Source organism: Castanea sativa, chromosome 3 (genome assembly GCF_040712315.1).
Source record: "Castanea sativa cultivar Marrone di Chiusa Pesio chromosome 3, ASM4071231v1".
Lineage (NCBI taxonomy): Eukaryota > Viridiplantae > Streptophyta > Magnoliopsida > Fagales > Fagaceae > Castanea > Castanea sativa.
The window spans coordinates 11,714,256-11,729,972 of NC_134015.1; the positions used below are offsets into that span (position 1 = coordinate 11,714,256).

The following is a 15,717-nucleotide window of genomic DNA, read 5'->3' on the forward strand; positions in this document are numbered from 1 at the left end:
AAATTAATTATAAAAACAAAAAATTTAATTCATGCTGTATGGTCTAGATGAAATAAAAATAAAAATAAAGATGCGAAGGAAGACTAATGGGAGGCATCACCTGCTGAGCTCCAATCAAATAAATAGTTGAAAGTGTAAGAAACTACCCAAGAACCAATCCAGCTCACCAATGTCACAAGGCTTCCAGCTGAACCCTTTATATTTATAGGAAATATCTGAAAAGCCCCATTATTAAATTTCAAGCCAATGCCATGCTGTAATGTCACACTCTCGCTTAAATTTGTAATAGTTATGGAGCAGAAAAATGAGGCTTAAAAAAGGTGCTCATACCTCAGACATAATAACCCATGGTATGTTTCCCATGCCTAGCTCAAAAGAACCCAAGTATACCTAATTACAGTATCGTATAATCAATACACTTTTATACACAACTATACATTATAGAAGGAACACTCGAAAAACTTGTGCTCATTAACTCTAAGTTCTCATTGTGACCTACTCTTGAGCCAATACTTTGTGCTCCCTAGTAAATGTTGTATGAGCAACTGTGCAAGACAGGAAAGATAAATCAAACATTCATTTATGTGTTACATTGGTCTGTTTTTAAGTGTCGAGAAGTAAGATTGGTTTAGCATTGTTGTTTGATTAAATGCTTAGGTAAAAGGAAGAAAAATGGATTTTGGGTGTTAATGAGAAGTGAAAAACAGACTAATCAAGATCGACCACAACTTGTTTAATGTAATAGAAAAACTAATACATAAATTCCCATGTTAGATTTAAAAGTATGCATATATATATATATGAGAAATGCTAGGTCCACTACATTTTTACATCATTTTTCACAACAAATCCTAAATAGCAGGTTATTACTGATTGTTATTAGTGGGGCAAAAAAGTAATTTCAATGGTAGATTCAAATTAGAGCTAATAACAACTAGCCACTTATGATTTATTGTGAAAGTAGCACTTCTATATATATGAAGAGTACTAAAACCTTGCTTTTGGTATTTCAACCAAAAAAGAAAAAGGAAAAGTTTGCATATGGTGGGTTTGCATTACCAACACACCAATAAGTGCCAAAATGGAAATGAGCTCCTTCCCGCTTTGAAGATCCTGCTTATGGCATTTTCAACTTTTTAGGATACAGTAATACTTTAAAAGAAATCAAACACACTATAGAGGTTTAACAAGTTTGCTTAAAAAACAACCTGCAAGAAGAATGCGAATCCAGTGAGGACACAGCCTAAGCATGCTCCAGTCACAGATATCTGCAGGCATTGGCAGGATTCAGTATTGGATTGTCAAATAACTGCAAGCATAAATTGAATTCTGCTCAGCTCTGACCATTAGAAGCGGCCATCTTCCACACTTATCTATCAAAAGTACTCCTAAAGTTGTCATTAGAATCTGCGGAGGAATGATTACTCAATTTTAGAAAAGATGAAAGTTATAAACCACATATATAAAGAATTACATCAGACCTGAACAACTGCTGCAGCTATAGTCCCAATCTTACTTGAAAAACCTGTCATACAACCATTATGTCTTCATTTTTCTGTGATATGTTTCTTTCAATTAACTGTAAAAAATTACAATATCACATTAATTACCAGCTGACTCAAATATAGCACTTGTATAAAATGCAAACCCATTAAGTCCTCCAAATTCTTGGAATACCATCAGCCCAACTGCAGCCTAGAATGGTTTCAAATTTTCTAGACACCACAAAAGATATTGAAGAAAACAGGCGACAGATAAGAATAATTTATAATGCTAACTATTATAGAATAAGCATATTTTTCCTGAAATAGGTATAGAACTCCATCTTCAGAGTTTAATCGAACTTTTTCAGTATATTCCTAAAACACGAAGAAGGCCCTTTGCATCACTTGTTATCAATGTTAGTTACTCCATGAAATTCAAACAAACAAACAAGATATGTGTGTGTGTGTGTTTACACGTGTGCATATATATTACTATGATATCAGCTGCCTCTTTGGAAATATCAGCATTTTTCCCCCTAAGGAATTGCAGAACAGCTTCAAACTCTTCTATGCGACCACGTTTGGCCTGAACACAATGACACTTATCATATGAGCATACATGGTGATGAATAATATTGCTTCATTAATTCCTGAACTAATATTGCAATGCTAAATTCGGTTTTTGCTTGTTTTAGGCTTCAATAAGTAAAGGAAAAAGAAAAACAACCAGATATTTTCTCCCTTCTTGATTAATGAGCAACATGTATATGCCAACATTATTAAAAATAAAAATAAATAAATAAAAACTTCTAATAGATATTGAATTGGACTCACCAGCCATCTAGGAGACTCAGGAATGAAAAATAGGCCAAGCACATGTACTATACACGGAATGATTCCTGAGAAATGAAAATTATATTACATACAAGCCAAGCTCATGGAGCTATGTTCTGATTGTATTAACAACTATACAAGACTAACCTATTAGAGCCAAGGTGCGCCAATTGACAAGAGAACCAATGAGAAATGTGAGAGCCTTGCCGCAACCTATCATCAACTATAAAATGGATACATATAGACACATAAACGAAGAGGCTGACTAATAATTCAAATCTATGATCAAAACATACCTGATTAAGTGATGTAAATGTCACCCTAACATTCTTGGGTGTAATTTCAGCAATATAAACAGGAACCTGTAAAAGAATTTGTAACTACCTTCATCACATGGATATGTGATCAATTTGAAGTTTAAACCTTATAATTGTAATTACCACATAAGAAAGAACCCCAATTCCACATCCCACTAAAAATCTTCCAAGGTCAAGCCACCAAACATCCTGTTAAAAATCACACATTTTATGTTATGACATTTTTTTTCCACTTTTTGCTAGAGATGTTATGATTTCATTCAATTGTTTTTTATGTCCCCTAAACAATCTATTCTCCATGCACTATGGTTCTTGACCCAACCTTCACTTTTGTTCTTTAATTCAGTCTTTTTATTATATGGTCCTTAATTATATAATCATTTACAATCTGATAACATGAAAACTGTGTCGAGGAACTTCAAGTAACTAAAATTATACCCAAACAAATAAAAATTATTGAAAATATACTACTTTGTGGTCTGTTTTGACGTATATCTAGAATTTGAGCTTGAAGCTCAAACAAAAGCAAAGAATAAAATATGACGTTTTCTAATGTTAAACCCGAAGCTATTCTTCAACTGGGGAAAGAATGTATACTGGAAAATGAGACAAACATAAGTGAAACAAAAGTTTTAGAATCGATATTGGGATTATGATAGAGAGAGAACCATAAACACACAAAAATTAATTTGGTTTGACTTGGCAGCCTATGTCCAGAGCAAAAAGCCTTGAGCAACTACATCTTTGCTATATTGAATAGTATATTATAATGAGCCCATTGGAGGTAAATATAAAGAGATTAAAACTAGGCTAAACATAAAATGACCTGCTGAAGTATGGTACAAGTTAGGCTTGCAATATAAGCATTGTTATTGTTAGAAATGTATTTTACCCAGAATAATATACATGAGTGCCTTTATATAGGAGGCATATGAGTGCTGTATAAGTAAATATGAGTGCAGTACAAGTAGTACAATGTGTGCTTTACAAGTAAGTGATCTAGATGGGCTAAACCCACAGATGAGTGTACGTTAACAGCCCCCTCAAACTCAAGGTGGATGTGAGACCAACTTGAGGTTGTCAACAAAATCACGAAGGTGTCCCTTAGGATGGGACTTGGTAAAGATGTCTGCAAGTTGATCTTTGGAGGATACGGAGAAGAGCTTGAGAGCACCATGAACAAGATGATAACGGATAAAATGACAATCAATCTCAATATGTTTAGTCCGTTCATGGAAGACATCATTGTGAGCAATGTGAATGACACTCTGATTATCACAATAAAGAGGTGTAGCAGAGGATGTAGACACATCTAAGTCTGTAAGAAGCCATTGTAACCAAAGAAGCTCAGATGTGGTATCAGCAAGAGCACGATATTCTACTTCAGTACTGGAGCGGGCCACAAAGGTTTGTTTCTTACTTCGCCAAGAAATCAAGGAAGAGCCAAGTAGAAAACAATAGCCAGTGGTAGACCTACGATCAATGGGATCTCCTGCCCAATCAGCATCAGAGAATGCACGGAGTACAAGAGGAGATTGAGCTGAGTAGAAAAGGCCATGGAAGAGAGTGCCCTTCAAGTATCGAAGAATGCGCAGAACAGCAGCATAGTGAGTCGACTGTGGAGTAGACAAATACAGGCTGACCTGATGAACAGCATAAAAAATGTCTGGACGAGTAACTGTGAGATAAACTAGGCTGCCAACTAATCATCTGTAAAGAGAAGGATTAGACAATGGTTTCCCCCCCGAGGGAGTCAGATGTGCATTAAGCTCAACTGGGGTGTCAATAGTCTTGCTGTCAGTGAGTCCAGCACGAGACAAAATATCAGAAGTATACTTGGCTTGAGTAATATAAAGACCATCCGAGGAACGAGTGATTTCAAGACCCAAGAAATAGCTAAGATGTCCAAGATCTTTCATCTCAAACTGCTGACTAAGAAAATCCTTGAGTTCTTGTATGCCACTAAGGTCATCACCAGTTATGATCATATCATCCACATAGAGGAGAAGTAGAATGGTGCCTTTATCAGTACGACGAAGAAATAAGGCAGCATCATAAGGACTGGCAATGTAACCCAAGCGAAAAATAGTAGAGCTAAATTTTGTAAACCAAGCTCGAGGGGCTTGTTTAAGACCATACAATGCTCGGCGAAGGCGGCAAACCTTGTTGGAGTCAATGGAGAGACCTGGAGGAGGTTGCATGTAAACTTCTTCACTCAAGTCTCCATTAAAGAATGCATTTTTAGCATCTATCTAAAAAAGATCCCATTTGTTAGCAGCAGCAACAGCCAGGAGGGCACGAACAGATGAGATGCGGGCAATTGGAGCAAAGGTCTCTTCATAATCAATCCCATACTCCCTTATAGCGCTCAATGGACCCATCTGAGCGAGTCTTAATCTTGTAGATCCACTTGCAACCAACCATAGACTGTCCAAGAGGGAGCGTAACTAAGTCCCAAGTATGGTTTTTGGTTAATGCATCAATTTCCTCTTTCATTGCAATATGCCATAAAGGGTCAGTGGAGGCCTCACGATAGGTTTGAGGCTCGTGAAGTGTAGCAAGTGCAGTGTAACAATGGTAATCAAGTAAATGTGTAAGAATGGATCTTACCCGGGTTGAGTGACGAGGTGGAATATCTTGTGGAGGTGGAAGGTCTTGTGGAGGATCTTCAGGCGGAGCAGGAGCGAGGGACCTAGGCTCGAGTTGGGGTAGCTCATCATCAATCTGCTCATCTTCGACCTGTCCAGAAGAGACATTAAAAGGATCGGGTGTTTGTATATAGAAGTCTAAAGGAGGATCAAGTGGAGTTGGAGAAGGAACATGAGACTCCTCTGGAAAAACTTCAACTACAGATGAGGTAGTGAGGGAAGAGCAAAAATGAGAGAGTTCAACAAACAAGCGATGTTCCCAGAAGACAACATTACGAGAAACACGAAGGCGATGAGAGACAGGATCATAACATCGATACCCTTTTTGTGTTTCGCCATAACCAAGGAAACAGCAAAGTCTAGATCGAGACTCAAGTTTGTTGTGCTCATGAGACCGAAGAAGAACGAAACAAGCAGATCCAAAAGAGCGAAGGTGATGATAGTCAGGGGGTGACCCAAAGAGACGCTCATACGGAGTTTGATTATGGATGACAGTGCTTGATTGGAATTCGGTTGATGGTGTGAACAGCATGAAGAGCAACTTCACCCCAGAATGGAGGAGGAACCTTGGCAGAAAGAAGAAAAGTACGAACAGTGTCAAGAATATGACGAAGTTTACGTTCAGCTCGACCATTTTGCTGAGAGGTACCTGGACAAGTTAGATGATGTACAGTGCCATAGGAGTGTAATAGAGCTTGAAAAGCATATTGAGTGTATTCAAGAGCATTATCAGAACGAAATATTTTGATTCTTTTGGAGAATTGGGTTTCAACCATTTTTGCAAAGTTACTGTATATTGGCAAAATTTCAGAACGAGATTTCATAGGAAATATCCAACTGTAACGAGAATAATCATCGATGAAAACAACAAAATATCGAGATCCACCAATACTAGCAACAGGAGAAGGTCCCCAAACATCAGAATGAATTAACTCAAAAATACTATTAGAAATAGAATCACTATTATTATAAGGTAAAGCTGGCTGTTTTCCGAACTGGCATGAAGTACAATCAAAATTGTCTTTGGACCCAGAACCTAACAGACCCTTAGAAGCTAACTGTTGTACCCGAGAAGAGGGTGCATGACCAAGACGAGAGTGCCAAAGTGAGAGAGAGGGTAAGGAAGACACCGCAGTAGCAGCAGCAGCAGCAACAGCAGCAACAGACACCGGAGCAACAGGTGGAAGATGAAGATTGTCCACTAGAAACATACGCCCAACTCTAGGGCTGGTCCCAAGCTCTTGCCCCGTCCTCGGATCCTGCACAATACACCCAGAATAGTAAAAAATAAGGCGATAACCTAGTTCAGCTAATCGTCCCACAGAACACAAATTATAGGATAGGTTAGGAACGTGGTAGACCCTAGGAACAGAGAGGTTGGAGGTTGAAACAAAACCAAGACTATTCCCATGCATGGTGGAACCATCAGTTATGTGGATATTGAGGGGATGTGGAGCAGGGTCAAGTGTGGAGAATAAGGACGAGTAAGGTGTCATGTGATTGCAACAGGCAGAATCAAAAAGCCAAGTTTGAGACTTATCGGGTAAAACTGAGAGAGAGCGGTGGAAAGAGATGCATTACCGGCCCATACGAACGGCTTGAGCTATGATCTCCCGTAGGTCAGGTGGGTGAGAGGTTGATAGTGGATCCGAAGACCGGGACTCATTGAAATGGGAGGCATTGGCGGAGTAGACTCGAGTGTTGCTTAGCTGCAGTAGTAGATTTGTTGCGACGGTAACAAGTCTCAATAGTGTGGCCAGGGCGCTTGCAATAGTTGCAGAACTTTTTATTGGTCTGTCTGCGACGATTGCTAGAGCCAGAAGGATCACCTGAATGCTGAGGTTGCTCTATGGAAGGAGTAAGGGCCAGAACATTAAACTTATCCTGGGCTTGAAGAGTTGCAAGACGAGCTTCTTCTCTGACTAACTCATTCACAGCAATATCGAGAGAGGGAGGAGGACAACGATTCAGAAGCTGACCTCGAATGGGCTCATAGTCCTTGTGGAGTGACATCAGGAACTCATAGAGACGAAATTCATCTCTAATAGCAGCATATTGTTGGGCATCTTTTAAGCATGCCCAAGTTGGATCAGAAAGGTCAATTTGGTCCTAAATGAAGCGAAGCTGATCATAGTAGTCATTGATGGACTGCCCCGGTTCTTGCCTGAGTTGATGCAATTCAACCACTAACTGATATTTCATGGATTCGTGAGTGGTAGAGTATCTTTTGGCCAACATATCCCATGCTGATTTCGCATCATCAAAGCTGCCCAGCAAATTGGAGATGGAGGGAATAGAAGTATTTCAAATCCATGTGAGGATCATGTGATTGTGACTATCCCATTCAATCATGCGATTGAGAAAAGCAGCATCTTCTTCACTTGCCCCCTTCACAGGAATAGTGATTGCACCAGTGCAATAATGCCAGAGCATGCGACCCTTAAGGAAATTGCGCATAGCTTGAGACCAAGATAAGTAATTCCTAGTCCCCTCCAATACAGTATTGATGAGGCGAGGAAGAAAAACATCCTTTTATCCATTTAGAGACACAATATGCAAAAACAGACTGCAAAAATGAAATATACGCGAAAAACTGAGTAAGGAGAACCTGGACTGCAAAAAAGTCAACTCCAGGAAAAGTCAACTGTCAAAGTCAATGGTCAAATGTGACGTGGCGGTGACGTCAGCAGCGCGTTGGAAGGTGACGTCAGCGATGACGTGGCAGACTGACGTGGCTAGGGCTGACGTCAGCAGGATCAGTCTGGCGCGTGGAGGCGCGTGAGCAGGAGGTTCGGCACATGGCAGTGCGTGGCGGCTCGGTTTGGCGCGTGGAGGCGCGTGGGCGCGTGACCTTCAGTGCAGAAACTTTGGGCGGCGCGTGAGGGCGCGTGGAGACTCCGATTACTGTGAGGTTTTCACGAACAGGTAGATCGGAGCAAGACGATCTTCATGGTACCTTCGGAAAATTTTTCGGAGCAATATTCACAGCGATGCCGAAAAAGGCAGTAGTCTTTGCAGTGTTCGAACTCTTCAACGGCAGCTGCTACAGGTCTGGAACCTGAGGAAGATGTCTGGAAGACTCGAAGGTTTAACGGCGAAAGGCTGTAGCAGTTGTTGTGACAGCGGAAGCAATATTAAGAATGGAGTTATACTAATAAAGACAAGACTGCGAAGAAAATGTCAGAGCAGTGGCTCTGATACCATGTTAGAAATACTGAATTCAATAGTATTGTATTTTACCCAGAATAATATACATGAGTGCCTTTATATAGGAGGCATATGAGTGTTGTACAAGTAAATATGAGTGCAGTACAAGTAGTACAATGTGTGCTCTACAAGTAAGTGATCTAGATGGGCCAAGCCCACAGATGAGTGTACGTTAACAGTTATACTAATAAAATAGCCTGGACATATATCTTTAGCAACTTCCGTTAAACTCAAAGGTGGAAGCTTGAAGACATCTTGAATCTGAAATGAGAGATCATGAAGGAAACTGTGACCATATAGGACCAACTGGACGTCAAATGAACCAGACACAGTATAGAATGGAACATGCGAGATAATTAATGTTGGCCACAAATGGAGGTTGGAGAACAACTGCATTAGTGGCCAAATTGACAGAGGAACAATGGAGAGGCAATGGCATACTCAAGACAAATGGCAGTGATATACAGTCAATGACAAATGGTGATTAGAGGACCTCGACACCAGTAGCCAAAGCTGAAAAGCATAGCTGGTTAGAAGACACCAGCAAAAGATAGCATCAAAGATACCGCAGAGGATAGCCTACTCACAATAGTCAAAAGATATTGGTCAAGGATAACGAAATATTCTAGGAAAGATTATTATTATTATTTTTTAAATACTAAGTATTTTAACATACACATGAGACCACCGGGCACCCTTGGTGCGGTGGTCACTCTACAAGTATAAGTGCTTGTGGAGTGTGAGGGGCATGGGCTGGAGTTCAAGTTTTTAAGAGAGAGCTTCACACACATATACACTTAGATTAAGCTAGAGTAGAAATTCTATCTTATATAAAAAATAAATAAATAAAAATAAAAAACATACACATGAGGAAAGGGGAAAATGTCTTAAAGAAATTGATAGTAGTATATATCCAAAAAGGGATACTTGCTCATTTTCAATATTTAAGGGGGTTAATTGCTCGATTTAAAAGATTGTGTGGGGATTGTGAACTACACAAATTTATAAAAAGGGAAAAGTGTCTTTTCACCTATAATAATCCTTTTTTTTTTTTTTGAGAAACTATAATAATCCTTGAGTGCAATTAAAGTTAGTTTCATACTACAAAAATAGTAATACTAGTACAATCAATTTGGATGGATATTTCTAACAAAAAGAAAATTTAAATAAAGAAAATTATCATAATAAATAAATAAATAAACCTTTGCAAATACTATTGCGAGCCAGCCGAGGATGCATAATATTTCTGAAACTCCCATTGCCTGCTTTAAAAGATAAACTAATACTTATTAATTGAAAATGTTGGTAGAATGTGAAACTAAAAGTTTAGGGGGTGACAAAACTATTTAGAACATGAAATAACTTACGCCTCTCCTACCAATGAAATCCGAAATTTTTCCACTAAATACTGCACCTAACATTGCTCCAATCGTTAATATTGAACCAAAAATCGAATACTGCACCATATGTGAAAACGAAAATGAGGAAAAATGAATATAATAAATCAAGGAATGTAATAGGGAGAAAAACAAAAAACACAATTATGAACCTAAATCACTTTTATTAATGTAATAATATGTTTTACTAATCAACACATGACTTACCTAACAATTATGTAAATCGATATGATATTGTATTAAAAAATTAAAGGTACCACCGGTCCACCTCTGAATTTTTTTTCCATTTAGCTTTATTTTTACAATATTTTAGTTAGTTGTCTAGTTTGCAAATTATTCAGCAAACTAGCATCTCGAGTATCTAAAACTCGAGTTCCAAGATAGAAATCGAGTTTTAAAAACTCGAGTTGTAAGTGGTGGGAGCAGACCTGGAAAAAAATCCACATGGAACTCGAGTTTTTAAGACTCGAGTTCCACCTTTACTTATTTATGCTGCTTCTTCCCTTGTTCTTCTTTCCTTATTCTTCTTCATTGGATCAGCTTGTGATTCTTCTTCGTTGAATTTGCGTTCTCCAAAGAGGTGAAATTCCGTCATGGTTAAAAGAAGTGAAAATATGCGAAGAGCCTTTTAGCTCCTCTGTTTCTTCTCAGAGTTTCCGAAGATATTCATCCCACAACCCAAATATGAATCGAATTTTCAAAAAAAAAAAAGTGAACATACAGGTGTCTTTTAATGGGTGCGATGAGTGGATGGGAATTCTTTTGTGCCTTGTTTTTGTACCCCGCGAGTGTCATCGATACCCACCTGAAATTGAAGTTTATTCAACTGAAGTTGATGGACGGCATGAGTATTTAGTGCCACTTAGATCTAGGATTGGGGAAAGTTATTGTAAATTTGAATCACAGGCTGATCAGTACTTCTGCTTCTTCTTCCCCTGTTCTGCTTCTTCTTCCCATTTCTGGCTCTTCATCTTCATCGCCATCTTTGTACGTGTTCTTCTTTGGAACTCGAGTCTTTAAGACTCGAGTTCCATGTGGCAAAAACTTGTCCATCTCAGCAATCAGAACTCGAGTCTTGGAGGCTCGATTTTTCCACCGAACTCGAGCTTGTGAGGCTCGAGATGTTATTTTCCTCATTTCTTTCCAGTTCTTGCTAACTAACTATATTATGTGGCAAACTCCTGCTATTCTGAAAATTACCTCGTCCACCTCCACCGGACATCATGGTCCATGTAGTACCTCTAGGGGTTGGAGGGAGGGAGGGGGTTTGAGTAGTAGTAGGATCATTTCTAACAAATATAATAATAAATAATAGAGGTATACTATAAATTACCTCTTTATAAATTTCCTCATAACTACAGTTTTACTTTACTGGATATAAATATATCATGTTTTGAAACAGTAAATATAGTTTTTTAAGCTCACTTTTTTTTTCTTTTTTATTATTAGAACAACCTCACTTTTTTCTAGCTACAACTTTTTCAAACATCCATTTTCAATTTTTTTTTTAAATGGTTATATCAAAAGTATACTTATACGCTTAGCATCAGCTTTTTTTTTTTTTTTTGAGAAGGATCAGCTTATTTAGCTTATTGCTAAAAGTCTGCTAAAATATACTTATACTTCAAAAATGTGAAGTTTTAAAAAGTTGTACATCAAAGTTATAAATAAACAAATAAAAAGACACAAATGGACAACCATTTGAGTGAACCATAGTTTTGAAAGCATGACATTTTTTTAACAACTTTACTATACATTCTACAGCCCAATATGAAGGACCAAAGAAGTAGAAGAAAGACAAGAAAAGCCATACAATTGCAATGGGCATAGGTCTTAAAGATAACCAAAGAGCTTACCCAAACCTCAGAATTTTAATTTTTGAGTAAATTTCACTAACTACCCCTGAGGTTTGGACAAATACCAAGGAGGTCCAGAAGATTACGAAACTGACCATTTCAATCCTTAAGTCCAAATGGACTCTAACACCGTTAATCTTAGCCCTCTCATCCCTTTCTCTTTGCTTTCTCTTCTTCACGCCAAAAACTCTCTCTATGTCAAGCTCAAGCTAGCCATAAGGTTTCAAACTCAACAAAGGACCAATAAGACAATCAAACACATATCAACCCAAACAAACAACCATCCAACTTCAAACCTCAAACATATCCAGATCAAAAACATTTCAAAACAAAACAAAGACCCATAACAAAGACAACCCAGCTACTGCCGTCCACCATGGCACCACCTATCACTGCCCACTCTTCCTCCTCAAACCCAAATAGTTCCAACTGTCCAACATCATATGATTCATTGTCCAAACCCAAACAAACCCAAATTAACAATTTTTTTTAAAAAACCCAGACCCATGACGACGAGATCTGTCATATTAGGATCTTGCTACCACCAACCACCACTCATCGCGACCAACAAAACCTTTGCTCAAACCAAAGCAAACCCACCTCACCGATCCAAGCCAAAATCCACAAACCTCCACTGCTGACCCATTGCCGATCCAAACCAAAATCACAAACCACCACTGCCGACCCATAACCGATCCAAACCAAAATCACAAACCTCCACCACTAACCCACACCAAAACCCACGAACCACTGCTAAGCCATAACACGACGTTGCCGCTCAAAGACCACAAGAACCAACACTGTTCCACATTGAAACCCACCAACACCGATCCACACCGAAACTCACCAAAACTGCTTACCCACACCACCACACTGTCGCAAAGACCATGATAGAAAGAAGAAAGGGACATGAGAGTCAAAGAGAGATTTGAGAGTGGAAGAAGGATGAGAGACTTAGAGAGAGTAACCAGAAGAAAAGATTAGAAGAAAGAGAGTGAGAAGAAAGAAGGACCCGTGTGAGGGTGAGAGAGAGAAACTAAAAATAAATAACGGCATTAGAATCCGTTTGGACTTAAGGACGGAAATGATCAATTTTGTAATCTTCTGGACCCCCTTAGTATTTGTCCAATCCTTAGGGGTAGTTAGTGAAATTTACCCTTAATTTTTTATACAATCACTCAAAAACATTTTTTTTTTTAATCTTGATGTGAAGTTTTATTTAAATATTCTTTTCGCCTTTTTTTTTTCTTTTTTTTTTGCTAGGTAAATCTATTAGTGTGATATCCATTTATTGAACCACCACAAGGTAAGTGTGTATAAAGACAAAAGGCAATTGTCTATTTAAATACTGTTTAATTAATGTATTGAAATTTTCAAATAATACTTAATTTAAATTTAACCTCAACTGAAGTAAGGCCAAGGTCATCCTCAATTCCGGATTCGGATGGTGACGAATACCCCACCTGCAAAACAATCATAAATGATAAATCATTAGTTTGAGTGAGAAATAACATATGTTATAATACTATGATAAATTATCACTTTTTTTCAAATACTCAGCTAGTTAAGAAATAGTAAATTTAATTATTTAACCATTATTCTAACTCCAAAAATCAATAACTATTGAATAGAAAATGAATTTCCTTTACCAAAAAATGAGTTCATCTTTATAGTACTAGACATTTTCCCTCAATTAAACTAAAATAACTACTCTGATGGGCCAAGAAAGCCTCTGTAATACAAACAATTTGGATCCTTTGTTGTTGGAGAAGTTCTAGTACCATAAATTATTCCACAACTTTTTTGCCACAACTCTAACGTGGAAGATTGTGAATGGTTAACTATCACTTACACATAGACCCACAATTTTTTCTTTACTAATCACACATTGCCACGTCACAGTTATGGAAAGAAGTTGTGAAAAACTATGTTGTCCTAGACTTTTCCTTGTTGTTGGGTCTATTTTAGAGAACTTTGCCAATCTCATCAGAGCCTAAAGGCATGGGTGTGTTATGGGCAAGGTAGTCAATACCGTACTAGTACCGGTTGTATCGGCCGGTATGTATCATACTGGTACATATACCGGTATCGAAATGTCAATATTTCGTACCGGTTTAAATAGGACGTATCGACCATGTACCGACCATACCGACCAATTTCGGGCAATACTAACCGGTACAGAAAAAAAGTTTTTTTTTTTTAGTTTTATAATTTTAAAATTTTTGTAAGAGCAAAATGGTAATTTATTTGCATTAACTTATTAGTATTATTTTTTTTCTTAGTATGCAATGAACAATTAAGCTTTTTATTTTTTATATTTTTTTTTTTTTTTAATTGATGCTAAAGTCTAAAATCATGAATAATTTATTTTGAATTAAGGTAGTGTTTTATGGTAAACTTTTATATTTATTATAATATACATACACACACATACATAAATACATATATATATATATATATATATATATATATATAAAATAACAGCAAACTCAAAACGATACATCGGTATTGATCGATACCGAAATATATCGTTCCACTAATCAAACCAATACATCCTCCAGTACGAGATTAACTCTCTTGGTTGTGGGCCACAATTGTAGTAGAGAGAGAGAGAGAGAGAGAGAGAGAGAGAGAGAGTGAGTGAGTGTGTGTGTGTGTGTGTGTGTGTGTGTTAAATTACTAATTTAGTCCTCCAATTATTAGGTAAAGTTCAATCTGGTCCATCAACTATTAATTGTGTTAATTTAATCAATATACTTTCAAAATCAATTCAATTTGATCCTTAGATCTTCTCTATGTTTAAACTTTAACAACAATGAAGCATATAATAAAAAGGTTATCATGGTAAATGTGAAATTTTCAAAATTAAGGCATTTTCAACTATTACATCTGTTAAAAAGTTATATAGAGACACCAGACCAATATCAAGGATGAATTTGACTTAATTTTAAATGTTGAAAGATTAAATTAACAAATTTAATAGTTGAGAGTCCAAATTGAACTTTGTCCAATAGATGAAGGATTAAATTAATAATTTAGTCAAATGAGAGAGAGAGAGAGAGAGAGAGAGAGAGAGAATTCACTAGTGGCAAAACAATAATTTAGCATGATATATATTGGCCTCGTACACCAAAAAAATATTAATAGAGATATTAAATTGTCACATTTAAAATATTTTAAGAGTAAATTCAAAGTTATCAGGTAGGAGGCCTTGATTTCCCCTTGCTTGTAATTTCTTTTCATCAAAAAATTAAATAAAAAAAATCCCGATGGTCATCAATATATATACCAAATTCATATTTTTAAGTTTAAGGGATTAAAATCAAACTTGCTTTAATTGAAAGTATAACTTTTTTTTATAAACTTATTAGTTGAGCTAATTAGAATCCACGAAGGTAAAATCTCTAAACCCACATAAATATGCACTAACAAAGCATTTGAGACACAAATTAAAAACATAAAAAATAAACAATAAAAAAAATTACCCAAGCTTCAACAATGATTGATGGCAACTCCATGTCACCAACGAATAAGAAGGAACATTAGTTACCTAGTTCTTGAAATTAACTTGTATAAAGAAACCCACGCGGTGCTCCCATGCTCTTGTCCATGTGGACGCAGTTTAGGTCTTGCAGTGTTACCTTGTAAGAGTTTTAGTGGTCTCCCTTTAGGTGAGGCTCTGCATCTACAAACACATGGCGGACGAGTTGGAAACGCTATGGAGGAGGTTTAACCTCACTAAGGAAGAGGATGAGGGGATTGAACTAGCCAGTAGCAGTACTAAGGCAGCAAAAGAAATAGGAAAAAACTATCTGGTCATGAAAGTATTAACACAAAGGAGCATCAATCTTGATGCTCTAAGAAAGAATATCAGAATGATGTGGAAACCCAACAAGGGGATTCTTATTTCTGAGATAGAGGAGGACTTATTTCTTGTGGAGTTTGGAGATGGGAGAGACAAGAAGAAAGTTCTA

General features: G+C 37.3%; 1 protein-coding gene across 1 annotated transcript in view; it reads right to left on the reverse strand.

Annotated features, from left to right (window-relative positions):
• LOC142627206 (sugar transporter ERD6-like 5) overlaps positions 1-15,717 on the reverse strand; it is a 66,765-nt gene that overhangs the window by 44,822 nt on the left and 6,226 nt on the right. Inside the window, exons 3-9 of the mRNA XM_075801016.1 lie at positions 13,144-13,206; positions 9,858-9,947; positions 9,693-9,752; positions 2,759-2,824; positions 2,615-2,680; positions 2,466-2,541; positions 2,319-2,383 (exon numbers count right to left, since the gene is read on the reverse strand). Coding sequence (XP_075657131.1) covers positions 2,319-2,383; positions 2,466-2,541; positions 2,615-2,680; positions 2,759-2,824; positions 9,693-9,752; positions 9,858-9,947; positions 13,144-13,206 — 486 coding nt within the window. The remainder of the gene's footprint in view (positions 1-2,318; positions 2,384-2,465; positions 2,542-2,614; positions 2,681-2,758; positions 2,825-9,692; positions 9,753-9,857; positions 9,948-13,143; positions 13,207-15,717) is intronic.